At 34.3% G+C, this 25732-nt stretch overlaps 1 protein-coding gene across 2 annotated transcripts in view; it reads left to right on the top strand.

The window, feature by feature from the left end:
• LOC133527635 (protein prickle) overlaps positions 1 to 25732 on the top strand; it is a 681722-nt gene that overhangs the window by 67356 nt on the left and 588634 nt on the right. Inside the window, exons 2-3 of one of the 2 annotated variants that reach the window (XM_061864727.1) lie at positions 7307 to 7345; positions 7719 to 8074. In XM_061864727.1, coding sequence (XP_061720711.1) covers positions 7968 to 8074 — 107 coding nt within the window. In that variant the 5' untranslated portion in view covers positions 7307 to 7345; positions 7719 to 7967. Of the gene's footprint in view, positions 1 to 7306; positions 7441 to 7718; positions 8075 to 25732 lie in introns of both variants that reach the window. The other variant, XM_061864726.1, reaches the window with a different exon arrangement.

Below are 25732 nucleotides of genomic sequence, written 5' to 3'. Positions count from 1 at the left end.
TGTAACATTATAAGTACAGAGGTATGTAAAAAGCTTTTAATTCCCAAAGAACTAATTAAAATGAGTGAAAAGAAAATAGTACAGTTGGACAAGAAAAGTATGAGTGTCCATGGGGAGTGTAATTTAACGATTAGACATCCTAACAAAAACACTTACATGGTGGATTTTGTAATTCTTGAGGGTGAAGTCCCTACTTTGCTAGGCTGTGAGACATGTTTAAAACATGGTTTCATTACTGTTAATGAGGACCTGGTCAATGTTCATAGTGTTGAAATTGACAATAGAATTCCTAAACTAATAAAAAACTTAAAAAATAATTTCAGTGAGCTGTTTGATGGTGGTCTTGGATGCCTTCCCAACACAGTAGAACTGAAACTTTGTGAGGATGCAGTGCCTGTGGTGCAGGCTGCACGGCGAGTTCCATTTTCATTACTGTCCGAGCTAAAAGAAGAACTGGGAAGAATGGAGCAGATGGGAGTAATACAGAAGGTAACCAAGCCAACTAAATGGGTCAATAGCTTAGTTGTAGTCAGAAAACCAAATAATAAATTGCGCATTTGCCTTGATCCAAGAGCATTAAATAAATTTATTATTCAGCCTAAATTTCAATTGCATACATTAGATGAAATAAAAAACAAAATGCAAGGTGCTAAAGTATTTGCAGTGTTAGATGCATCAAATGGTTTTTGGATGCAAAAATTGGATGAGGCAAGCTCAGATTTATGTACATTCCAAACTCCATTTGGCCGGTACAAATATTTAAGAATGCCATTTGGAATTTCTTCTGCGCCTGAGGAGTTTGGTAGAACAATTGCACAAATGTTTGAAAATGTAGAGGGAGTTAGTACATACATAGATGATATTTGTGTATGGGCTTCTAGTATTGAAGAATTAAATGAAAGGTTGAATAAAGTTCTTAAAATAGCATCAGTTAACGGTATCAAATTTAATGAAAGTAAATGCAAGTTTTTTGTTAAAGAACTATTGTATATAGGGCATAAATTTACATCGCAAGGTGTGACCTCGGACCCATCTAAGGTGGAGGCAGTTATGAAAATGGAAACTCCAAAATGCAAGAAAGATCTTGAAAGGTTTCTTGGTATGTGTAATTACCTATCAAGATTCATACCTAGGTACTCTGACATTAATCAACCTCTAAGGGAACTAATGAAAGAGGACAATGTGTTCCGTTGGGAGAGCAACCAAGAAGATTCTTTTAATAAGTTGAAACATGCTATATGTAACAGTCCATGTTTAACCTACTTTAACACAAACCAAAACATAACTTTGTCAGTTGACAGCTCGTCTACAGCTCATGGAGCTGTCATTTTGCAAAATGAAAAACCTGTTGCATTTGGATCCCGAAGCCTAACTTCAACAGAACAAAATTACTGTCAACTGGAAAAGGAAATGTTAGCTGTGGTCTATGGGTGTGTTAAAATGCATCAGTATGTATATGGCCGTAAAGTGTTTGTTGAAACTGACCACAAACCTCTTGAATCACTCTTTAAGAAACCTTTATACAAAGTTCCTGCCAGGTTACAGCGTATGATGCTAGCAGTTCAAGGTTATAATTTAGATGTAAAATACAAACCAGGTCGTGAAATGTATATTGCTGACACACTTTCTCGAAGTTGTAATAAAAAAGAAACTGAAAATAAATTCCAGGAACTTAATAAGAATATTATAATGCATGTAAAATTACTTCGAGAAAGTTTGCCAATCTCAAATGTCTGGCTAAAGAAAATACAAGAAGAAACAAAGAATGATAGGGTGCTATGTATTGTAAAATCGTTTATTGAGAATGGATGGCCAAAAAATTGTCATGATCTAAATGCAAATGTAAAACAGTACTGGACCTTTCGGGATGAACTAGCAATTTTAGATGGTATAATCTTAAAAAGCAATCTTGTAGTTATCCCTAGATCACTAAAGCAATACATGATGCAAAAAATACATGAAGGACATGTAGGTTTAAGTACATGTAAAACTAGGGCACGTTCTTGTGTTTTTTGGCCAGAAATTAACAAAGACTTAGACTGTTATGTAACTGGCTGTATGCCATATGCTAAGTTTATGCCTAACAATCAGAAAGAACCCTTGCTGAACCATGACATTGAGTTTTTACCATGGTATAAAATAGGTATGGATATTTGTAATTTTACTGAAAATAATTACTTAGTAATGATAGATTATTACTCTAAATTCATTGAGGTGTGTAAATTAGATAACTTGACTAGTGATTGTGTAATTACTCATTGTAAGTCAATATTTGCAAGGCATGGTATTCCATCTTACGTAGTAACAGATTGTGGAACTCAGTTTACATCTGATAAATTTAAGCAATTTGCTTTAGATTATAAATTTACTCATATTGAGACAAGTCCGAAGCACTCTCAATCAAACGGAATGAGTGAAAGCGGAGTTAAAATATTTAAATCTATTATAAAAAATGTAAGGAAGATGGCTCAGACCCTTACCTTGGTCTGTTAAATTATAGAAATACAGAAAAGCCATATCAGCCCTCACCTGCTCAATTAATGTACTCAAGAAATTTAAACTCTCTTATACCTGTGTCTCTGAATTGTCTTAAACCTAAAGTAGTTACTATTGATAAACAAAAATATGAGCAATATCGTGACTCTGTAAAAAAATATTATAATAAGAATACTAAGCATCTGTCAAACCTTAACCCTAAACAAAATGTGATGTTTAAAAAAAATATTGATTCTCCATGGGTTCCAGGCAGGGTCCTTAAACGTTGTGATGAGCCCCGCTCATATTTGTTGGCAGATGATAGTGGCAGACTCTTTCGTAGAAATAGAAAATATGTAAATGATAAGCCTAAATTTAGAAATTATTGTAATATGTTTGATGATTTAGATATTACAACAGGCACCCTAACACCAGCTGTTAGTTGTAGTAGTGATACGAATTCACAAAATAACAATGTAACAGGCATTTCCCCTAATGTTGAAACTTTGAGTAATACTCCTAAGAATGGTGAAGATTTGTTAAGTAACGCTGATTTGGCTGGTTCTTCTGTTTCTGGTAATGTTTCTGTTATAAATGCTCCTCAAGCGTTCAAAACCAGAAGTGGCAGGATAGTCAGGGTGCCTGAGAAATTAGATCTGTAAGTTATAGGCTTATGGGTTTAAACTTTAAATTTGTTTTTTATTTTTATTTTTTTTTCATGTTAATTAAAAGAGGGGGGATGTTGATGGAACTACATGAACGTATCCTTAAGCGGTATTTGATGATCTGTGGCAACACAGTAGACGACAGAATAATGTCGTACATTAAAGACAAGTAACGTTAATTAATTCAGTGTTTTATTTCAATAAATAATTGCAAAATGAACAATGGTCTTCGGCTTTGGTGTGATGTCATGAAAACATTTTTAGGCACAAAGTATGTTTTTTCAACATTAAGTACCTGTAATAACTGTAATTAAATCAGGGGGCCTAGCCAAGATGACAATTGTATATCGACAAACGCTAAACGAAATGTAAAAATGTATCGGAACCACTGACCACTCACTCACTCATTAACTCAGTCACTATTTCAGTTTCACTCGCTCACTCACTCACTCACTCACTCACTCACTCGCTCGCTCACTCACTCACTCACCCACTCACTCACTCACTCATTCACTCACCCACTCACTCATCTCACTATTGCTTTGATTGTGGAGTAAGGGGTCTAGACCTGGGGCTAGTTAACTTTCTATTTTTCCAAAATTACGTTTTCATTAAAATAAAGTGCACACTACATACATCAGTTTTCTTACCAAAACTATTATTATTTTCGTAGTCGACATCTAGCGTCAAGTACCGAACTTATCAGTACCGCTACTTGACACTAGATGTCACGAGTGTCGTGGACTTATTGCTCAACAATTTCTAACTTATATTACAAGCAGAAGGAGTTGAACATAGAGTACCGTTTAATCGGGTTATAATATTAGTTATAAATTGTTGAGCATTAGACTTTTCGTTCGTCGCGACATCTATTGTCAAGTAGCAGTACTCTATGCTTGGTTATTTCTCCATAGCTATGGTTTTTTGTCTTCCGCTTCTTAATACCTTTTCCTTTCACCGGAATCAGTAATGACTACGTTTAAAGTCTACAATTTCTCACGGGTTATTTCACGGTGTTTGTCACAGTATGTCACGTAAATATAATTGATATCCGGTGTGAAGTGAACTGTACAGCGCACATTGTGGTTTAACGACTGCCTATTACTGGTAAAAAAGGGCTTTTTAAGCCACCGGAAAGCGTTAACTTTCGGCCCGCTACGCTAAGCCAAGTTGCCGCTTTTCGGCTCCATTGAAAAGAAAAATAGTATACACACTTTGGCCAGTAAATGAGATGCTTCAGATCATATGTAATTATCGGTTGAAGTGAAGCCGAGAGTGCTGAGACATTTCTTTCTTTACTCTGCCCTAGGTATTAGGTATACATGGTGTAACACGAGGAACCCGAAAGATTTTAAGCACGCACTTCTGAAGCCATAAGAAGGAATAAAATATATATAAGTTTGAGCATAGACAAATAAGAAGTAATAGAGTGCTCACTCCATACATCAGTTTTGGTACCAAAATAGTTATTATTTTCGCAGTCGACATCTACCATCGAGTAGCGGAACTCTCAGTACTGCTACTCAACAATAGATATCGCGGCAAACAAAAAGTCAGAGTAACCGAAACTCTATTTTCAACTCCTACGCTTAGTCTGGTTATAATATTAGCGGAAAATTGTTGAGCATTAGACTTTTTGTTTGCCGCGATATCTATTGTCGAGTAGCAGTACCTACTGAGAGTTCCGCTACTCAATGCTGGATGTCGACTGCGAAAATAATAAGCATTTTGGTACCAAAACTGATGTATGGAATGAGCACTCTATTACTTCTCTATGGTTTGAGTAAACTTTGCCAAAATATATTTTTTTTTTTTCAAATTATTGAATGTATTTGTACATAAAAAGTTAATGTTATGGTAAACTGGCACTAAAAATGAATTATTTCGGTTTGTTTTTGTAAAACCTAGTTTTTGCAAAGGTTACTTGTCACTTTTCGACATTTATCAATAAGGATATTTAGACTACGCCCCATAATGGTATCATCGCCATAAAAAAGGCGTTTTGCACTAAGTTACAATAAGAAGATGTTTTTTTTTATTGGTATTAACTCTGAAACTAGCGCTGGTGGCCTAGCGGTAAGAGCGTGCGACTTGCAATCCGGAGGTCGCGGGTTCAAACCCCGGCTCGTACCAATGAGTTTTTCGGAACTTATGTACGAAATATCATTTGATATTTACCAGTCGCTTTTCGGTGAAGGAAAACATCGTGAGGAAACCGGGCTAATCCCAACAAGGCCTAGTTTATCCTCTGGGTTGGAAGGTCTGATGGCAGTCGCTTTCGTAAAAACTAGTGCCTACGCCAAATCTTGGGATTAGTTGTCAAGCGGACCCCAGGCTCCCATGAGCCGTGGCAAATACCGGGACAACGCGAGGAAGAAGAAGAAGATTAACTCTGAAACTAGGCGAAATCCAGAAAAGTTTATATGACATTTTAGTCTTTAAAAGTGATCAAGAATAAATCTTTCGGTTTCCTTGTGTTACACCGTGTATATACTATTGTTTTTTAGTATCGGGTAATATAGTATTTCCAATCGAAGTCGACTGTACGTGGGCTTGAGACCCCACGCGGAGCTGACTTGCAGTTCCTACTTCATTAACGCCAGCGGCGTGTTTTTGCTTACTATAGAAAGTTACTAGGAAATTAATTAAACGGCTTTCTTACTTAATTATCCTTGTAAATTTATACAAGAGTTAGAGTCGTCATCAGATATAGCGGAGCGGCCAAGGCGCTCACAAATATCTGAATACGCCTCTATTGACAAGGCATTAGTGCGCGTGGTCAGATATTATTGTGCACCTAAGCCGCTCCGATATATGTTATGGTGACTGTAGAGAAGTCTGTTTCCTTTTAATTTTTTAGACCATCAGCCTCACCTTAACTTTTTTCGACAAATTATTTTCTGGACTCAAAAAAATAATAGGTATGTTCATGAGAACATACAACTAAAAGACAGATTTTAGTAATCAACGAGATGGACTAGACCGCGTAGTTCACGACAACCGTTTGGATAATTCTCTATATTTGTGCCTGCGTCTAAACTAAACCCCGTCAAGCCATACTAAATATATGATAAGTTTGACGTAGTTGAGTCTGACCGCAGTCATATAATTATTGGGTCATTCTCCAGATTTGTGCATGCGTCTAAACTCCGTGAAACCATACTAAATGTATGAAAAGATTGACGTTAGTTGAGTCTGACCGCAGTTATATAACTGGGTCATTCTCCAGATTTGTGCATGCGTCTAAACTCCGTGAAACCATACTAAATGTATGAAAAGATTGACGTAGTTGAGTCTGACCGCAGTTATATAATTGGGTCATTCTCCAGAATTGTGCCTGCGTCTAAACTCCGTGAAACCATACTAAATGTATGAAAAGATTGACGTAGTTGAGTCTGTTGCAGTTATAAACTGGGTCAGACATTCTCCAGAATTGTGCCTGCTTCTAAACTCCGTCAAACCGGTACTGAACGTCAATATTCACTTACAATAAAGATAAAGATAGTTTATTTTTCAATTAGGCATTACAATACGCTTATGAACGTCAAATAAAGCTATCTCAGCTTGTGTGGTGAACAACACTTGCTTTCTAACTGTACAAATTTTTATAAAAATATATCTCTAACATTGTTTTCCTTTAAAGAACACCTTAGGTAGCTTACCGTAAGGTTCAACTTAACTAAAATATAGCAAACATATTTAAGTCCTTTTAAGATGGTTCATGCCTCTTAGCATTTCAAAAGTAAAAAGGTATAACTTCCTTAAGAGTCCGCAGCAAGCCGAATTTCACCTTCTCATACAAACGGAGTTTAACTATGATATCTGAACTTGAAGCTCCATAAACTAATAAGAGGCATAACTTAATTTAGAAACAGCGCGCCAAGCGGGACGTGTAGGAAACTCAAAATCCCATACAAAATGAGACTTAACGCAAACGCGTACGTCACGTAACGCACATTTTAAGTAGAAAGTGTTAGAGCAATCCAGTTAGACGTTTTAAAATGAGTGTAACTACGTTTGTATGGAGAACCGAGCTTAAAATGGCCTCAGTTCATACGTCTTTTCGGAAATATGCATCTAAAATATTTTCATACACGAGCCTAAATGCCAACAGTATCCCTCACAATGTCAACACAAGCTCAAAAATCATTTTTTATTTGTTACAGGTGTCTACATCTACGGCGACATCCGATCAAATGAAAAAAGTTATAACCAGCGGCAATTCTTAGTCAAATACAAGTCTTTTTAACTCTGCAGTATAACTTTCTTAAATTTTGATTGTGCCCAAAGGTCAATCGAGGTTAAGTCTCGTTTCTTTTCGTTAACGTCAATTTTATTCGATGAGATTACAATTTGACTCGTAGGCGTGTACTTATATTTAACACTTATTTTGCTTACATTCCAATTTAGATCGTAAAGATTTCCAAATAAGGTGCAGATTAATTTAACGGTTTTTAAAAAGCTTTTTGTTTACATGTAGTGCCGTTGAAAATTTTAATGAGTTAAATTGATTGATATTTTGACGCGATGTTGCCGCTTCGTTGTTAACAGTGTACAAATTACTTTATTGTTTAATAGAAAGCAGTTAAATATGTAAGTAGCGCTTAAAACAATAACAAAGTAACAGTGAAAGTGCGTAAAATATCAAAACAAAGTGCTTCCAAAAATAGTCCGATTTTAAAAAGCAAAACAAGTGGTGTTTACGTTTGAAAAAGAAAACAGTGTTCCAAACTCAAAACATCAGTGTTGGCGATTCGGAATTCGAATTGCAAATAGTGTTGTGCCGGTGTCGATAACGCGTACGATGTGAGGTAGTGAGGTGAGGTGATGAAACGCAGCAAATCGTACACGTGGCTGTCGGGGCTGCTGAGGATGCGGCCGGAGGAGGAGTGGGGGGCCCCGTGGGTGCGGGCTGAGGTGTTGCAGCAAGACAGGTTTGTGGTTTTTGCTTATTTTCCTTGTATATGACGATAGACATAATGAATAATATATAAACAAATACATAATACATAGAAAACATACACACTTGGGAACAAATATCTGAGATAAACATACTTATAAATGCCCTTGCCGCCTTTATACGTATATCCGCCAAGATTTTTTTTTTGTAGATTTTAAGACCTTGATAACATGGTTTATCGAACGCATACAGAAAGACGGGTGTAGCATGGAAACATACCTAGTTTTTGTTTTTATATGACATATGATAAATAAATATTATCGTATATTATTACACAAATTGACTAAGCTCCTAAGTAAGTTCAATAAGGTTTGTGTTGTGAGTAGGTACTTAGACAACATATATATACATACTTAAATATGTAAATGGAAATCATCACTCAGGAACAAATGTCTGTGCTAGTCACACAAATAAATGCTCATACCGGGATTTGTACCCGAGACCATCGGCTTCACAGGCAGTACAGGCCATCATACAGGTCGACCAATATAATTGCATGCAACGTTATTAAGCAACGATTTCCACACTTATAATGTTATTGTTGCGAGCCCAAATTATCTATGACCCCATTGCCTAACGGTAACGCCTCGGTCAATTCAACGATCGTGACAGATGTAAAATTAAAGGTTCAGAATACCATGAGACTTAAACCATTGTCAATACAATTTGAATCTTATAGCGTGTACATTAAAATTTATATAAGAATGGTTGCTTTGCTACAATAGATATGTGATTGTATGTACTGACACAGTCAATTCGACATGCGTATGTGATTTGATTGTACATTATTGTATGAGCAAAACGTGAATGTTCGTGTGACGGAGACGTATTGAAGTACAACGGTTTAATGTTAATCTTAATGAAATGTGCGTGAAACACGATTTTTTGGTACGAAATATTCTTAACAAAAAAAAGTGAGTTATCTTTTCTACTGTCAAGCAATAGTTATTGTGAGGTACTTAATATTTTTTAATATTTAAACGAAGATGTTCATACGTAGATTTCTTTTGAAGTTGTCTACGTTTTAAAATTATGAACTTAGTTTATTTTTAAATTTATAAATCTGAAATTAAAAAGGGGCAATTTAAAAGTCTCAGCAGAAAAAGAATTTTGATCGCGATAATATTATAATTTCTTAAAAAATATTATAAATACATTAGCATAAATCTCTTATCCTTTGTAGTTTGATTTGTCACGTGTCATAAAATGTCTCTAAAGCGTGGACATCAATAGAATAGTGACAGACATTAGTGTCGTTACTGGCCGATGACACGGTTAGAACGGTAATTTGTCGATCACGATTGTCGAATGGGCGCGTCACTAATTAAATGACGAATGAAAAAAATAACGCTATTGTTGTGGTTTATATTATTGCACCTTATTAGGTATGGGGGGGTACCTGGAGGCAAGGAGACATTATGTATAGTATGTATATGAAAAAGTGACGGTCAAAAGGCGTTAAATAGGTGGCGCCATAATAGCATGAGTACGCGCAAAATAATACTAGAGTAGGACAGAGAAGTACAGAAGGAAAGCAATACTTCCGCTTTGAAATGACATACTTAGGTATAATTATTATAAACAAAAAAAATATGTTCATGTGAATTTGTTTATCCGCCAGACTTCAATAATACAATACAATACAGATTTACTTTTATTCCACAACTTCAAAATAACATTTACAGAGAGACACATATAAAGCATGAAGGAAGAGGAAACAATAAGCGGTCTTATCGCTAAAGAGCGATCTCTTCCAGACAACGTTTAGGTAGTGGAGAAATACATTTAGGTAGAGTAAATAATAATAAATATTATAGGACATTATTACACTAATTGACCAACGGCCCGATTCGAAGAATGAAATACGATAACGATAGGTTCTGGCTTAGATAAGTTCTCATTTTGATATCGTTTGTATGTCGTATAATTGACAGAAGCAGCACGATTCGGGCAACCATGTCATTTTGACGTTTTTTATTTATTTATTACAGATAAATCACAATTACAGAATATTTGATCAAAAAGTATCGTTAAACCACAATGGTTTGTCTCGATACTCCATTCCGCAGTATTTAATAATTAGCTTTACAATGCAATACACATATACATCTAATTCGCAAATGACATGCAAATATCACAAACTGAGCGCGTCTGTTATCATGCCGGCCGGACGAACAAGACAAGAAGCCGTCCCCGCTTACTCGATACAGGCTGCTCCATTTGCACTAAATGAAATAACATAAATATGCATTAGTTAAAATAATTTAATTGTTTAAGCATTTCCTTTTTTAGAATATATGCTATATTGTTTGGTGTTAACTTATTTATTAACTCTGGTATGATGTATTCTGATGTTCTTCTGCCATAAAAATTGTTGAATTGGGGCTTTCGAAGCATTTGATTTAGAGATATCGTAGATAGCTCTTATTGGGATCACAGCGGAATCGAAATACACGTCAATTTAGACATGTCGTTCAGTTACGATCTTTTAAAGATCTTAAACGTGTCTTAATGATCCTTCGAATCGGGTCGTTTGTCCCTCGGAACGGAAAGCTCAACAAGGCTTGTGTTCCACAATATATAACAGTAAAGCGACTTCCATAATACGTTTAGGTAGTCGAAACTATGTCTGTTTTAGAGTTTCATTGTCATAATCCAAACATTACAAGCATGCATGTTAAATGCATCACGTCGAAAGGCCCAATTACCACATGCATAATGCTATGTTATAATATGATGTAAGCAACGATAGCGTTGTACTGTGGGAACTCATGCGCACAGCGTGAGAAGGTCATCTTTCATTGATGTACATTTTGAGATTGGGGTTATAACTAATATCAAAAACCGGGTACTGACTTTGTTTATTTGTTTATATTCATTTTCGATATTTCGGCACTGTTGCAAATATAATACGGACTATCTTTGAAAATTTTGAAACAAGTTTTTTTGGTCAATATTTTTCGATACAAGCTTTTATCGCTGACTATACTTTTATTTCAACAGAAAACAAATACTCATCGAGAAATACCAATACGAAGTTAGATTGATATAGTCCATCTGATCAGCTCGATGCTCGATGGATGGAATAATTTATTTATTTATTTTATTTTTTATTCAAGCTTTATTGCACGATATAAAATTGTACAAATGGCGGACTTAAGTATTTATAATCACATAAGTATTTATTATTATTAGTATTTTTTAATATATATATAATCGGTTGGACTTGGACTGTCTAGAACACAAAATGACTACCTACTGTAATATTTTGCCTATATCCCTTTTAGTCTACATCGCAAACGGTCTAGAACACAAAATGCCCACTTATAGGTAGGTTAGGTTCGTTAGTTATCTTTTAATGTCCGAAGGCCAAATCGCACAGAAATAGGAGCCCCGCGGCAGCGGGGCTCCGTCGACATCGCTGAAGTAAAGATAAAATGATGAAATGTAGATAAATAAAGGCCTAAATAATTGTAGGCATTTTGTGTTCTAGACCGTTTGCGATGTAGACCAAAAGGGATATAGGCAAAATATTACACTAGTCATTTTGTCTTCTAGACAGTCCAAGACCAACCCTATATCTGTGCCTCCAGTGTAAAAGGGTTTAAGTCGAGTTAGTCCAAATTACAAATTTTGCCAGTTTAGTATTTATTTCCTGAAACTACATCGTTTGTTTCGACCCTCATAGCCCTGCGAACACTAATTGCAGAGATATCGATTGTGCAAAAGGGTTTAAGTATGTCAAAAATCTTAACTATTATGTTCAAAACGATTTATTTTTATATAATCTCCTTTAGAAAATTGGTATTTAAAAATCGTGTTACAAACAATGGTTAAAGTAAAGTTTAATCTTAGTGAATAAACTCCATTTCAATTGAACATTCGGTGTAAAGAAATCAAAATTGACTTAGGTCAATTTAAACTAACGAGTCTAGTTTGTGCATCACGGTAAAATTTTAGTTTTTTTGTTATTCACAAATAATTTTTAGGATGTGATGATGTGTAAAAGTGTATAATTTGACTTCGACCGTTTTTCACAATCAAGATTAGCTAAACCGACTTAATGATGATGGTTAAAGTCCACATAGATTCCTTTTCATATTTAATATCTAGTTGGTCAACGCAAAATAAAGTACATTTTGCCCACTTTTCACAATGTTATTAAATATATTTTTCGTTCGCATTGGCAAAAGTAGAGTTATCATATAAATGATGTTGTGCAAAAGGGTAGAAGTTGATAGGATGCGCGGGGTGCGGAAGAGGGGTCGGCGACGCATACGCCGCGCGACTCCCGCCCGCGTCCCGATAGTCCCATGACGTCAGCAGTAGGCATTCCCCGCGCTTGCAGGTGTACCCGTGTGGTATTGTCCTGTGCTGCAGAGCGACTTTCGTTCGCAACGGTGAGTTTGACCATTTTACACAAATGGCTTAAAAAATAACCATATTATTGCAATGTTTTTGACAGCAATTAAAGGTTCCATTAACTTAATAAGTATGGAGCACAAATTTTTAGTACCAGGTCATACTCACCTTGACTGTGACGCAGATCATGCTTTGATCGAAAAAGCCAAACGTAACACGCAACTGCAGATATACATGTTCCTCGCGACTGGTATCATCTAGTTCGATCAGTTTCGAAAAAGAATTCTATACAAGTAATAGAAATGACGCATGCCAGCTTTTATAATTTCAGTATGCTTTTGAAAACTGAATTTATTGCGCGAAAAGTAAACGAAAAAAAAGAAAAGTTTTTGTTTAATGAGGTCAGTGAATTTAAATACTAAAGATATCTGTTCCCAAAAGTCCTGCACAAGAAAAGACAATTTAACACACGGAAATCATACCAAAAAAGAGGTTTTGCCTTACATCAAATGTGGTAGTTCTGTTTTTTATATATACCTCCTACCTTTTCCACCTCGAAAGCCCTTCGGATCATTGTGTGTATAATATACAGTACAGCGAGGGAAATTGTTATAACTCGTATCTCTTGTATATCTTTGATGAATCAGGCTGGTCCTCTGAACCCACAGTACTCCTTTTGGGGCCAGCGTGTGTGTATTTCTTCGTCAACCTGGACAGGCCGGTCGAAATTGTCATTTGATGGTGGATTATCAATAAATGGTTTTTCAATGTCGGCACACATCTCCGGTCCTGTATATTCTCACATGATTGACCATTGCTGTAGTTGCAAACAGCTGAGCATTTGAGTCCTGCTTGCCTGCAACCACAACTGCTGGTACAACCTTTTTTGCAGTTACAGTTAGTTTTAAATTTTGCAAACCTTTGAAAAGCCGTATTTTAGAAACAATTTGGCTTACTAAGACTAATTCTTAGTCAATTAATTGCAAATATCATTTTCTTAAAAATGTGCATAGTGACTTTTGCCTTAACTCCGGTTCTTAGTGGATTTTTTTTTCCAAAAACTGAAAAAAATCCTTAAATTTAATGGATTTTCATGTACTTTACAATGATCCCAAGGGTTTTCGAGGTGGAAAACTTGGATTTGTTATTACCATTTCATTACTGGGTACCAACATATTAAAAAACAGAACTACCTCATTTGATGTTAGGTGAAATGTACCAATTCCATAGGCTAATTGGAAGAAACTCAATATGAAACAGTTGATTATGCAAAATGGAGAAGAAAAACTTATAATCAGCCAGTACAACTGACGCCCTGTTAGACTGAACCGTTAGCGATTTCAGCAGAAAAATTAAAAGATCAAGTCACTGTTTGGTTACAGTGATCAATCAGCACAGGAATTCCTACCTGCTATTCATCCCGATTTACAAGATTGATTAAAACGAAAATGAATGAAAATTCAGTACAATATTTGTTTTGATTTTGTTTTCAATACATTGATATTATTCATATTGGTTTGTTTTATTTTTATCCTAATTCTATGAAAAGACAATACTATTTTAGTTCCCAAAATTGTTTCATTAACACATTGCAATAGTTCAAAAAGATCTCAGAAGCACTAGACAAAGTGTAGTTCAACCTTTTGACACATTCATTACATTAGTGAAAAGGGATTAAAGTTTTTTTTGAAAGCCCATATTTCCGTCATTTTCAGAAAAGCCAGGTATCTTTTAATGTCAAGTTATAATTCATCATTTATACTATCTAAACATAAATTAAAAACCTAATTTTTTTGTAAAGAATGCAGAGAAACTTCGGCTTAAACCGTTTTTTGGCCATACTGAAAAATTGCATTTTTTGAGTTTAACCCTTTTACACTGGAGGCACAGATATAATGACCTCAGTTATAAGAAATGTAATGTCTTAGGCTAGCCCTGTATTGTTACATTTTGTGTTTTTTTAATAAATTGAATTGAAATTGAATTTGAATTAAGGCATTCTCTACCAGTCAACTTTTGGGTCAAACAGAAACTTGTAGTTAGTGCAGGATTGTAAATATCGAGATGAAAAAAAAAATGAATCACAGTTACTTAATGGGAAGGAATAATGGGAAGTGGGTCTAATTTAGCTTGCAAGATTTGACCCGAAAACACATAACACTTTACAACATAATACGTACAAACAAACAGTAATAAAACTTGTAAAAACATTTTAGTATGTACTGTTTTTTACGAAGAAAACTATGTAGAAGTGTTTTGTACGATGTGCTTTATTCAAATTTGGAAATATATGAAACTTTAACAATCCTATGTTGGATACACCTACAATTTAATATTTTTTACCACAAAAACGATCAAAATTGGGCATGTGGAAGACTTAAATGGATGGATAAATCCAAAAAAGTGTGAACATGAATATTAAATTAGGTAAATATACAAAGTCGCATACCCAATGCGTGTACGCACGCCCGCGTCTTGATTGCGTCGCACTATTGTTCATATACGCCATACTTAATTTAATTATGTCGATTATGAATGTACATAAACTTACCTATTATATCTCCTGAGTGTTAAAATAATTACTGTAGGGTATTGAGATACCCTACAGTGATAATTTTAACACTCAGGAGTGAGTTTAGTGAAAGAACATAAGATTATTGATAACATTATTTAAGAGGCTGTCAATACCTAAAGCGCGCACACTGTCTATTTCTATCGGAGTAAATGAGATAGCACTGTCGCATGTTACTGGGCCTGGACAAGGGAATAATAAGAAAAATATTTAAATAATTAAAAGTGAATTATTAGTGTAATATTTTACTCAAACACGGTTTAGATATAAATGTTTTGAAATTGTGATTTTAATTGCAGACCCATAAGTCAAAACAATAAAGACATAGAACCGTTTAATTGTGATTTTAAGACCAATCTTTGCAATTATTTTCTATCGAGCCGATTTCGTTCAATCATGTATCGAGTACAACCACGGTCATTGAAATATAATTAATATGAACATATATTTTTCTTACTTGACTAAAACAAATAGTCTTTCTTAAAAAACTGTTTAAGTAACATCAATTTCAAGGACATTGGGTGTTGACAGCCTCTTAACACGAAAAAAAACTTCTTGAAAAAATGTTATGTTCATAACGTGTATACTAAACTTAAGGCACAAATAAATTAATGTAGCAATATTCTTTACAATAAAATAGTCTTTTTTACAATCGTGATATTATAGAGAGCTTTTCAGTCGAGTACCGTGTTTAGGCAATGAAGCTAGCTGAGTTGCCTAAGTAAGGTACGAGATTGAAAAGCTTGATTATATCACTATTGTATACAATACTGGTACTACGAGTCATCTAAAGTAATAGTTTTTTCACTATAAAACCTAATTATATAATGAAAATTGGTATCTCAGTAGATAAAAATGTAGTACAAAAGATATAAACGCGCGACTATTTAGTCCCGCCCCGCGCCCATTTAGTATATTCTATGGGAGTGCGGCGGCACGTGATTTGTACTTTTTTATAGTTGACTACACTGTACCGAAATTAATATTATAGTTGAGTTGGGAGCGCATACATGAAAAGTACGCAATTTAGTTTGTTATACGAAAACTTAATTCAACCATTACGACGAGTAGAAAAAAAATATAGATATCAAACATGGTATGGAAACCCTTTATAGTAATAGAGTTTTCAATGAACATAACATAACTCACGGAAAGATATCTTTAACAACATTTACAGAAAACTCACAATTCAATTTTAAAAAAATGTAACATAATGATCATGTCCATACTATGTACTGGATTTTCAACCTTCACTTTATATTGCACCTTAACTTATTAGTATAAAGTTGAAAATTGTATAGGCATTTATAAAGCTCGTATGTTCTCAGTAATAAGCAAAAACACCAATGGTTGACACAATTAAGTGGTCATTTTGAACCTAACTGCATGGAAATAAGGTGCAATGATCAGTAAAGCTGTCAGTACGGGGTCGTTTGACTGGTCCCTGACAACTGTTTTTGTATGTTTTTTGCTCTTTATCAGATTCTAGTAAATAAAGAAGACTGACAGCCCTCATATAAGAGAGAATCGTCAATCTTGTAGATGACAAAAAAATATTTTTATATTTTAGTAATTTGAGAATGAAAAATGCCACGCCACTGCTATTTATATTTTGAAAATGTAAAACTGGACTTGATTGACCGCAGTTGAAGTCACAAAAGTCAATTTATATTTAAAAACATAAATAAAGCATTTGAAGCCCGAGGAAAAGGTTTAAAAAACTTAGAACTATATGGCGCTATTAAATATCCTATGCTTAAAATGCCTTTATTATGCTTTAATTATAGGTACTTGTGCATTTGACAGCGGGCAGAAAAATCGGATTTTACGTTAAGAACTCATAAAAGTAGTAGGTGACAGATTTTGTTGTTGTATGGAGTTTGATCGTCTTGAATATTAACTAGTCTCTGCCTTTATTAAAATCTACTTGTTTATGTGCGTCAGGGTTTCTCTGAGCTATTGGATGCAACTTTGGCTGCTGTCCTAAGAAAAAACTGTCCTGTATTCTTCCCGGAATTTAAACTACCTCCATAACCATTACCTCGGTTAGACAGGGGCAAAAAAAAGTATTCAATATTTGCAAACGTCTTTTACATCCTTAATTGTCTCTAGTCATTCTGCCAATAATTGAAATTATAACGAATATTAATTCATTTAATTTCATTGTTAAAGCGATTATGATATTTCAAAAGTAGGTACATAACGGTTATCTTCCCCCTCCTTCTTTCATCGGTTTCCTCATAACTGAGGGTCATGGCCACTTCTAGGCAACAGCTTCTCTTTGACAATTTGCCGCCACCTCTTTCTGTCTGTCGCCGAATGTAGGGCACCGTGGAGCGTCACATCAAGTGCTGAGCGAATTTGGTCTGTCCACCTCTTTGGGCTCCTGCGTCTCGGCTTATCGCCTTCAATTTTACCAGTGATTACCAGCTTTTCCAGGTTATCAGTCTTTCCTGGCAATGTGGCAATACACAAGGCAACGGTTATCTTAGCTCATAATTTTACCGACGTCAACATGCAATGCAATAATAATATATTCAGTCTTTGTTTTCTTTGTATAAATAAATAGCTCACATTTACTCCGAGGAAATTTATTTTGAGCTTAGAAAAAAATATCGATATCGACTTTGATTTTTCTTCGCACTTTTTTAATTAAATTAGAAAAGTTAAAAATTGTTTATTCAGTTTACGTTAAGAGGCACCGCCCTCTCTTATTAGTAATTGAATAACAATTTCTTTTTAAATTTTTTTTTTTATTAATATAGAAGAGTGTGTGTGTGTTTATTGTCCTAAAATATTTTGAATTAAGTTTTCTGTATCATAATAATTCTTACATTTACTACATACAAGCCAGTCTATTATAATTTTATTTTATACTCCGTCGGTGGCAAACAAGCATACGGCCCGCCTGATGGTGAATTTTTTTTCATTCATAAAATGATAAATTATATGTATATATAAGTGCTTATCCGGATTTAAAGACAAATTGTCTACTAGCGTATGTGGTATTTATTTAAACCGTCATCCAGAATAATATAACCTTAAGGAAAATGTGGAAAAGAAGACACGGTTTCGCTTCAAACCCCTGGTTCATTAGAAGATAATCTTCTAGTAAACCTATCGAAAGGTCTGGAACAAGTTAGCACCTAAGCGAAGTGTGCCAGTAACTCAGCGACTGGTCGTGAGAGAAAGCCGTGCGATACTGAAGGGCGAAGGGCTGTGGCACACTAAATGCGATTACAGTTAATACTCAGGCAATGAAAAAGGGGACACTTTATATGAGAAATTTCTACAAAAAAGAAAAGGCCCCTTTCTGTTTATCTTCAGTGTAATTAATTGCTGTTTTTTTTTGTGAAAAAATTGATAATAGCCAAATTGGTCATGGTAATGACCAAGGCTGCATATTGCATATGATTGCGTGATGAATGGGGATGAAAACTGTCGACATACACAAATTGTATCGTGCAAAATCTAGTATTATAGGATATAGGAACGAATTTTAATTTTTTAAGTACGTATAGTAACAAAATTAAGGATATAAACTACTAATTCAATTTTAACTCAAATTTCATACAAACAAACAGCTCCCAGTGCGAAGGCGCCCATGATGCTAGCAGCATTTCCACGCTGAATTATTATGGACAGCCTTTGTAGATAAAACAGTGCATGTAACTGTATATAGTTAGGCATTATGTAGCAGTCGTATCATTCCCAGTCCACTATAATTTGGATCTTTTTAAATCGAGAGTGAATAGACATCTTAAAAAAAAAAGACTGCATCGGCACTTACGATCAGGTGAGATTGTGGTCAAATGCTTACCTTTTCTTAATATATATATTTGATGATAATGATGATCAAACGAACTTCTTGAAGTGAAGTTCGATCGATATTATATTATTAGTTTTAAGAAAAGTTCCTGTGCTATATATAACTATAAAAGACTGTTTGTTTCTTAAATAAATAAATTAAAAAAATTAAATTAAATTATATGAGTCACTTCATTTGAAGATATAATTTTATATTAACCATGTAGTTTCCCTATTGTACAGATAGCAGCGCACACATTTAGAGTAACTATTTTGATTAAAACTGTGAAAACCAACTTCTGAAACTGTGAAAATCAACTGCGCTCTTCATGCGACTCAGGAAGTCTAGTAGAAATAAAAGGCAACTATATTTAAAGAGCATACATTCAAAAAATAACAAAGAGGCTCATAAGAAACAATACCGATTGTACAATAAAATACTTAAGCAATGTATACTAAAATCTCAACAGATACAAAACTATAAATATATATCAAAGAATAATAATAAATGTAAGGCAGTTTGGAAAGTAATACAAAACAACGTAAGTGGAAGATTAGACGGTCAATGCGTTGATAAAATAAAAGAAAATGAAGTGACATATAATGACAGCATGGATATTTCTGAAAAATTTAACGATTATTTTGTCAAATTAGTGACATCAGAGCCTTCAGGAGATATAAGACATAAATTAATGAAAAGTGTCAAAACTATTAAGAACACCAATAACGAAACTATTTTTATTCAGCCCACGGATGGAAACGAAATATTGAAAATTATAAGATACCTTCGTAATACCTCATCGACAGGATATGATGAACTAAATACATGTTTAATTAAACGATGTGCTACATTTATATGTGAACCTTTAAGCTATATTATTAATCTTTCTTTTGAACAGGGACGATATCCAAAAGCACTCAAACTAGCGGTGGTCAAGCCTCTATTCAAGAAAGGCGATAAAACGGAGTTGAACAATTATAGACCGGTCACATTAATACCAATTATTGCCAAAATATTTGAACGTACAATGTATAACCGGCTACTAAATTTTGTCACAAAACATCATGTATTAACACCAGAGCAGTTCGGTTTTCGAAAAAACTGTTCAACTTCAATGGCATGTTTTCACCTACTAAAAATAATAACGGAAAGCTTGAATAACAAAACTCCTATCGTGGGTATATTTTTAGATATGACAAAAGCCTTCGATTTCGTTAATCACGACATTTTGCTTACCAAACTAGAAAAATACGGAATGAGAGGTAAATGTAAAGAGTGGCTGGGAAGCTATCTTACGGACCGCAACCAGTGTGTAGAAATCACAAAACTTGAAAACGGAAGTAAAATGACGAGTAGATCTCAACTGAAACCTATCACAGCAGGAGTGCCTCAAGGAAGGATATTGGGACCATTACTATTCTTAATGTACATTAATGACCTCCCTAATTCAACGAAACATGAGTGTATCTTATTCGCTGACGACACGACTCTGCTCGTCAAATGTGAAGATCCAGAAACGTTCGAGGAAGATATAAATACGGCTATAAATGACATAATAACATGGCTATATGATAACAATTTGAAGGTCAACATAACAAAAACAAATTTTATTCAATTTCATAATTACAGGAGCAATCATTTACCATTGAAAGTAAAATATAAAGACATAACGCTGGAACAAGTAGATACAACAAAGTTTTTAGGCATAATCATTGATGAAAATTGTAAGTGGACACATCATATAGACTCTATATGTAACAAACTCGATCGCTTCGTATACGCACTGAAACGACTACGACAGATTGCATCAATAGAAACAGCGATGAATGCATATCATGGCTATGTAGCTTCGGTTTTATCATACGGCCTATTGATATGGGGAAACTCAGCCGACATAACTAGAGCCTTCAGACTACAAAAGAAATGTATACGTGCGATTTGTGGAGCATGGTTCTTAGAAAGTTGTAGACCACTATTCAAGGAAATGGAAATTTTACCTCTGCCATGCATGTACATAAAAGAGACCTGCCTTTTTGTCAAGACAAACCCACACATGTTCAAAAAGAGCTCAGAAGTATTTAAACGTCAAGTGAGGCACAAACATGCACTTTACATTCCTCTACAAAGGACAGATATTTACAGGAAAAACTCTTACTGCATGTGCATAAAAATTTATAATAAGTTACCGGACAAATTCAAAGAATTACCAGAAATAATCTTTAAGAAAGAGCTTACTAAGTGGTTAATTGATAAGTGTTTTTATAGTGTAAATGAATTTGTATTAGATTAACATTTGATTATATGAAATTTGTGACTATTAATTGAAATTTGGTAATGTAACATGATCTATTTGTATACTATGATAATTTTATTTTTAATTGATTTTATAATTTAAATTTGGTAACTTGACATATAATTAATTGTAAATGAATTTGATGTATGTATTTCTAATTTATATAAGATAGTGTTATGATTGCTAACTAGTCTCTTATGATATGTTGACATTTATTTACTGTGTGTATAAAATGCGACACAATTTTGCACGCCAATAAATGGCTGAATGTAAATGGAAACCCGAATAATCACCCTAACATCTTGTAACCTATGTACCTACATTCTTGCAAATAAACATTTATCTTATCTTATCTTATCTTATCATAAAGAAATAATTATATATATACCTATAGTAGATTGCTAACCAAGGGATGAACGAGTTAAACTCTCTATTTTTCATTTCGAATAGATTTATATTTAAAAAAACATGTCTAAATATAAACTTACATAGTACTTCTTAAGGAATAAATTTAAAAGTGGGAAAAATTACTGAGCCACCAGGACCTCATCTATTTTCAATCGCATGTATGCTCGACCCTTAGTTCTGCATTTCTGCATTATCTGCGCTGTTAACACTGGATTAAACTAACGGGCTTGTAAATTTAACTGTGAGTTAGAGCTCTTGTTAATTAGATCTTAGCTCTTTGGCTAGGTTTATCGAGAAACCTAACTTTATGGATCATTAACTGGGTACATTATACTGTATCTTCTGGTGAAGATAAATAGGAAAATGTTCAAAGATAGTAAAGGGAGATAAAAGGTTCAAAGGTTCATTCCATTTTTCAAGAATTTTTGAATGTTTCGCTTGCTCGGGTATCAATATTATCACGAGCGGTTAAACAACAACTTTGCCCCCTTGTAAAACAAATAAATATTTCACCATACCAGCTAGTAAACGCTCTCTTTGTACCAGGGAACGGAAACCGGTATTTTTTTGTATGGGAACGAAAACGGTATTTTTTCGTTCTTTATTAATTATTTCATTTCTAATTGGGCAATCTAATAATACGAAGTCGTTATCAAAAAACACAACCGAGTCCTATATTTGGAGTATAAAATAAACCGAAATATATGTTTATTTCAAAGTTTTTCCAAAAAACCGGTTCCGATCCCTGCTTTGTACTTCAAAAACTAATAAGGAAGTTGCATTTTATTCACATGTTTGACAAAGTAATCTGATGCTTTTAAGTTGTTTGCTCTTGTTGGTTGATAAAATTGACTTTTAAGTGATGATTTTGAATTATAAATATTTAATAACGTTTAATTTGTAATGTTCTCAGTTAGTATTTTTCACATGCAAAATAGCAATGTATAATATAAAACGTTGGCGTTGAAACTAAGTCCTTGGGGTCCCAGCGCGCACAAGTTTTTTACAGAAATCGTGAAGCGTCTGGTTGACGTATCTGGTGACCGAAGAGCTGGCGGCTTCCTCGCACAATCAGCATTGCGATACAACGAGGAAATGCCGCCAACATAATTGGTACAATACCTCTGTATATATATATATCTATTATGTATGTATACTATAAATTAGTTTTATTTATTGTCTTTTCATATTGTATACCTGCTAACATAGATTTAGGCATATTTTGTACTAACACTATATTGGACTTGTGCTTGAAATAAATAATTTCAATTTCAATAAAGTGGTGCGGCAGCGTACGTCCCAATAGTATGTTTTAATAAGTTTTACGTCTCAATTTGTGACACTGATCCGACCCGGGAGCAGACTATTATAATTCTATAAGCTGTACTGTACGGTCAACTCGATCGATACACGCATTTATTACATTTAAAAAAGTTGAAAGCAATGTTGCGTCTGTCATAAGTTGGTAATTGGAATTGGTAACACGTCTATAGATTTATCAGAACCTGTGAATTGTAGTATCAAATATATTTTAGAAAAAAAAATATTAAAAAAAAAACTTTTGTGATACAAGCTTTTATCGTTGTCTGTACTTTTCTTTGAACGAACAACTAATTCTCATCGAGACAAAAGTGACGTTTTTGTTTCAAGAAAAAAATCCCGAAATATTCCCCATATAAACTTCAACCCCCTTTTTCCTCACTAACGCCTTTTTTTACCCCCTTTTTTACCCTTACGGGGTGATTTTGGGTTTGGAAACTATCTATATTCTTCCCTATAACAAACTTTAGGAAGTACCCTATAGGTTTTGATGATCAGTGAGTGAGTGAGTCAATGACGAAATCGGGTTTTTTTAGAAACTTATGAATAAAATCTAAAGTATGAGAGCTATGCAATTGACATTTTTTATGCTTAATAAGTCTACTATTGACATTATATCCCGAGAATTTTGTTTACCTGGTATAATCCAAACCCAAGTTATGAGGGTTCAAAAAAAAAAGAAAAGGTAGGTAGTGCCCTTGCGCTTCCCTTTGCTCGTCTTGGCGGGGGCACTACCGTGCCCCCAGATAAAATGTGTTTGATACATTACCCCTAGTGTAAATATATTTGATAGCCAAACTTGACGCACGCGTTTGCGTTAAGTCTCATTTTGTATGGGATTATGAGTATCCAAAACGTTCCGCTTGGCGCGCTGTTTCTAAATCCCATACTAAATGAGACTTAACGTAAACGTGTACGTCACGATTAGCTATCGAATGAATGTACACTAGAGGTACTATTATATCTAGGTTTGTTGTTGCTAAAATATAAAATGATGGCTGCAAAATGATTTTTCTTTGAGTATCAAAAACTTTGATATGCCGCTTCGCTCATGACGGCTGACAGTCTCAAATCTCAATGTGTGAAGCGCCTTAGTGCAGTACCTGCAACCTGCAATCTCCTAATGCAGCAATACAGTAATGGGACATTGCAGGCTTCTTAGTTTCTGGGGCTTATTGGAAGCCTTTGGGCAATAAGGCTTTGAAGGCAAGATGTCTTGGCATATGTGCGGAAAAAGACGCAAGGTAGATACCTTGCTTAGATAAGTAGGTAAAGGTTAGATTAGTTTTTAATTTTATTATATATAGTAGTTTTATAATTATATACACGGTGTAACAATATATTCTTGATCATATTTAGATAGATAGATAGATATCATTTATTGGTAAAAAATAATATTTTACATGTCAAGTAGCAAAAAAATACATTAGTTTTATTTAAAAGTAATTACATTACTAAAAATAATTTATTGACATTTAAAGACTAAAATGTTCTATAAGCTTTATTTGGAATTCGCCTAATGTCAGGGTTAAAGAAAAAAACCTAAGTAAAAAAAGTTAAGTAAAAAAAAAACCTTTTTTTGTTACTTAGTGCAAAACGTCTTTTAGATGGCGAAGTTGCCACCATGGGGCCTAGTCCAAATATCCTTATTGATAGATGTCAAAAGTCACTAGAAACACTTTGCAAAAAAAAACTTTTTAAGTTACAGTTTCACAAATATCGTTTACATTTTATGTACAAATACATACAAAAAATCGAAAAAAGAAATAAACAAGATTTTTTTTTCTTTAATTGATCTAAACTCATATACATTTTTTTCCTACTTTCCTGCCTCAGTACCTCTAGTGTAAATAAATTCGATTTCGAATCGTGACGTACGCGTTTGCGTTTAGTCTCATTTTGTATTGGATTTAGAAAGAGCGCGCCAAGCGGGACGTTTTGGAAACTCAAAATCCTATACAAAATGAGTCTTAACGCAAACGCGTTCGTCACGTTATGATGTCGATTATATTTATACTAGGGGTACTGAAATGCGTGAATTGATAACATTTTTACAGTACATATGGGGCTACTTTATAGCACTAGTGCGAGAAGTAGCATATTACGTTACTGTGTCGAACATTTAAAGGGCCATATGTACTGTAAAACGTTGTACGATACATGTGCGAATAGGTAATTCGCAACTCGTGTCGATTTAAAACACTCCCTTCGGTCGTGTTTTAATTTATCGCCACTCGTTTCGAATTTCCTATTTTTCGCACTTGTATCGTAATGTACTATTCTGATATAATAAAGCAAATATATTTTTGTCAGTGATAAGTATCTTTTCGAAGTTCCTTGTTCCCCGGTTGCTATTTACACGGTTTCTCTATGACGTTTTTAATTATAATATAAATGATAGATTTATATCTATACCCGTATCTATGACAGTCTGTACGTTTTTCTTTTTTTTATTACAAGCTTTTATTTAGCTTGCAATGTACCTATGTATGTACGGGTCAAATCTTGCAAGTTAAATTTGACCCACTTCACGGTTTCCGATGAAGCTGAAAATTTCCATATATATGTAAGTCGGGTGACAATGCAATTATGATATGTACCATCGAGCTGATCTGATGATGGAGACAGGAGGTAGCCATAGGAACTCTGTGATAAAACAACGCAACCTAATTGTGTTTGGGGTTTTTAGAATTGACTCAATAAGTATTAGTTGCCTGTGGAAAGAAAAGTATAGTCAGCGATAAAAGCTTGTACCAAAAATGGAATTTTTGCCAAAATTTTAATAATATTCTGGTTTTTGTAAGATCTAAGTTACTTCAAAAATTGTCTCATTTGTTTCTCATTCCGTCCCCAAAATTTAGTTACGATT

The sequence above is a fragment of the Cydia pomonella genome, chromosome 18 (genome assembly GCF_033807575.1).
Source record: "Cydia pomonella isolate Wapato2018A chromosome 18, ilCydPomo1, whole genome shotgun sequence".
NCBI lineage: Eukaryota > Metazoa > Arthropoda > Insecta > Lepidoptera > Tortricidae > Cydia > Cydia pomonella.
The sequence above is the reverse complement of the archived record's forward strand: the minus strand, read 5'-3'. Positions and strand labels throughout refer to the sequence as shown.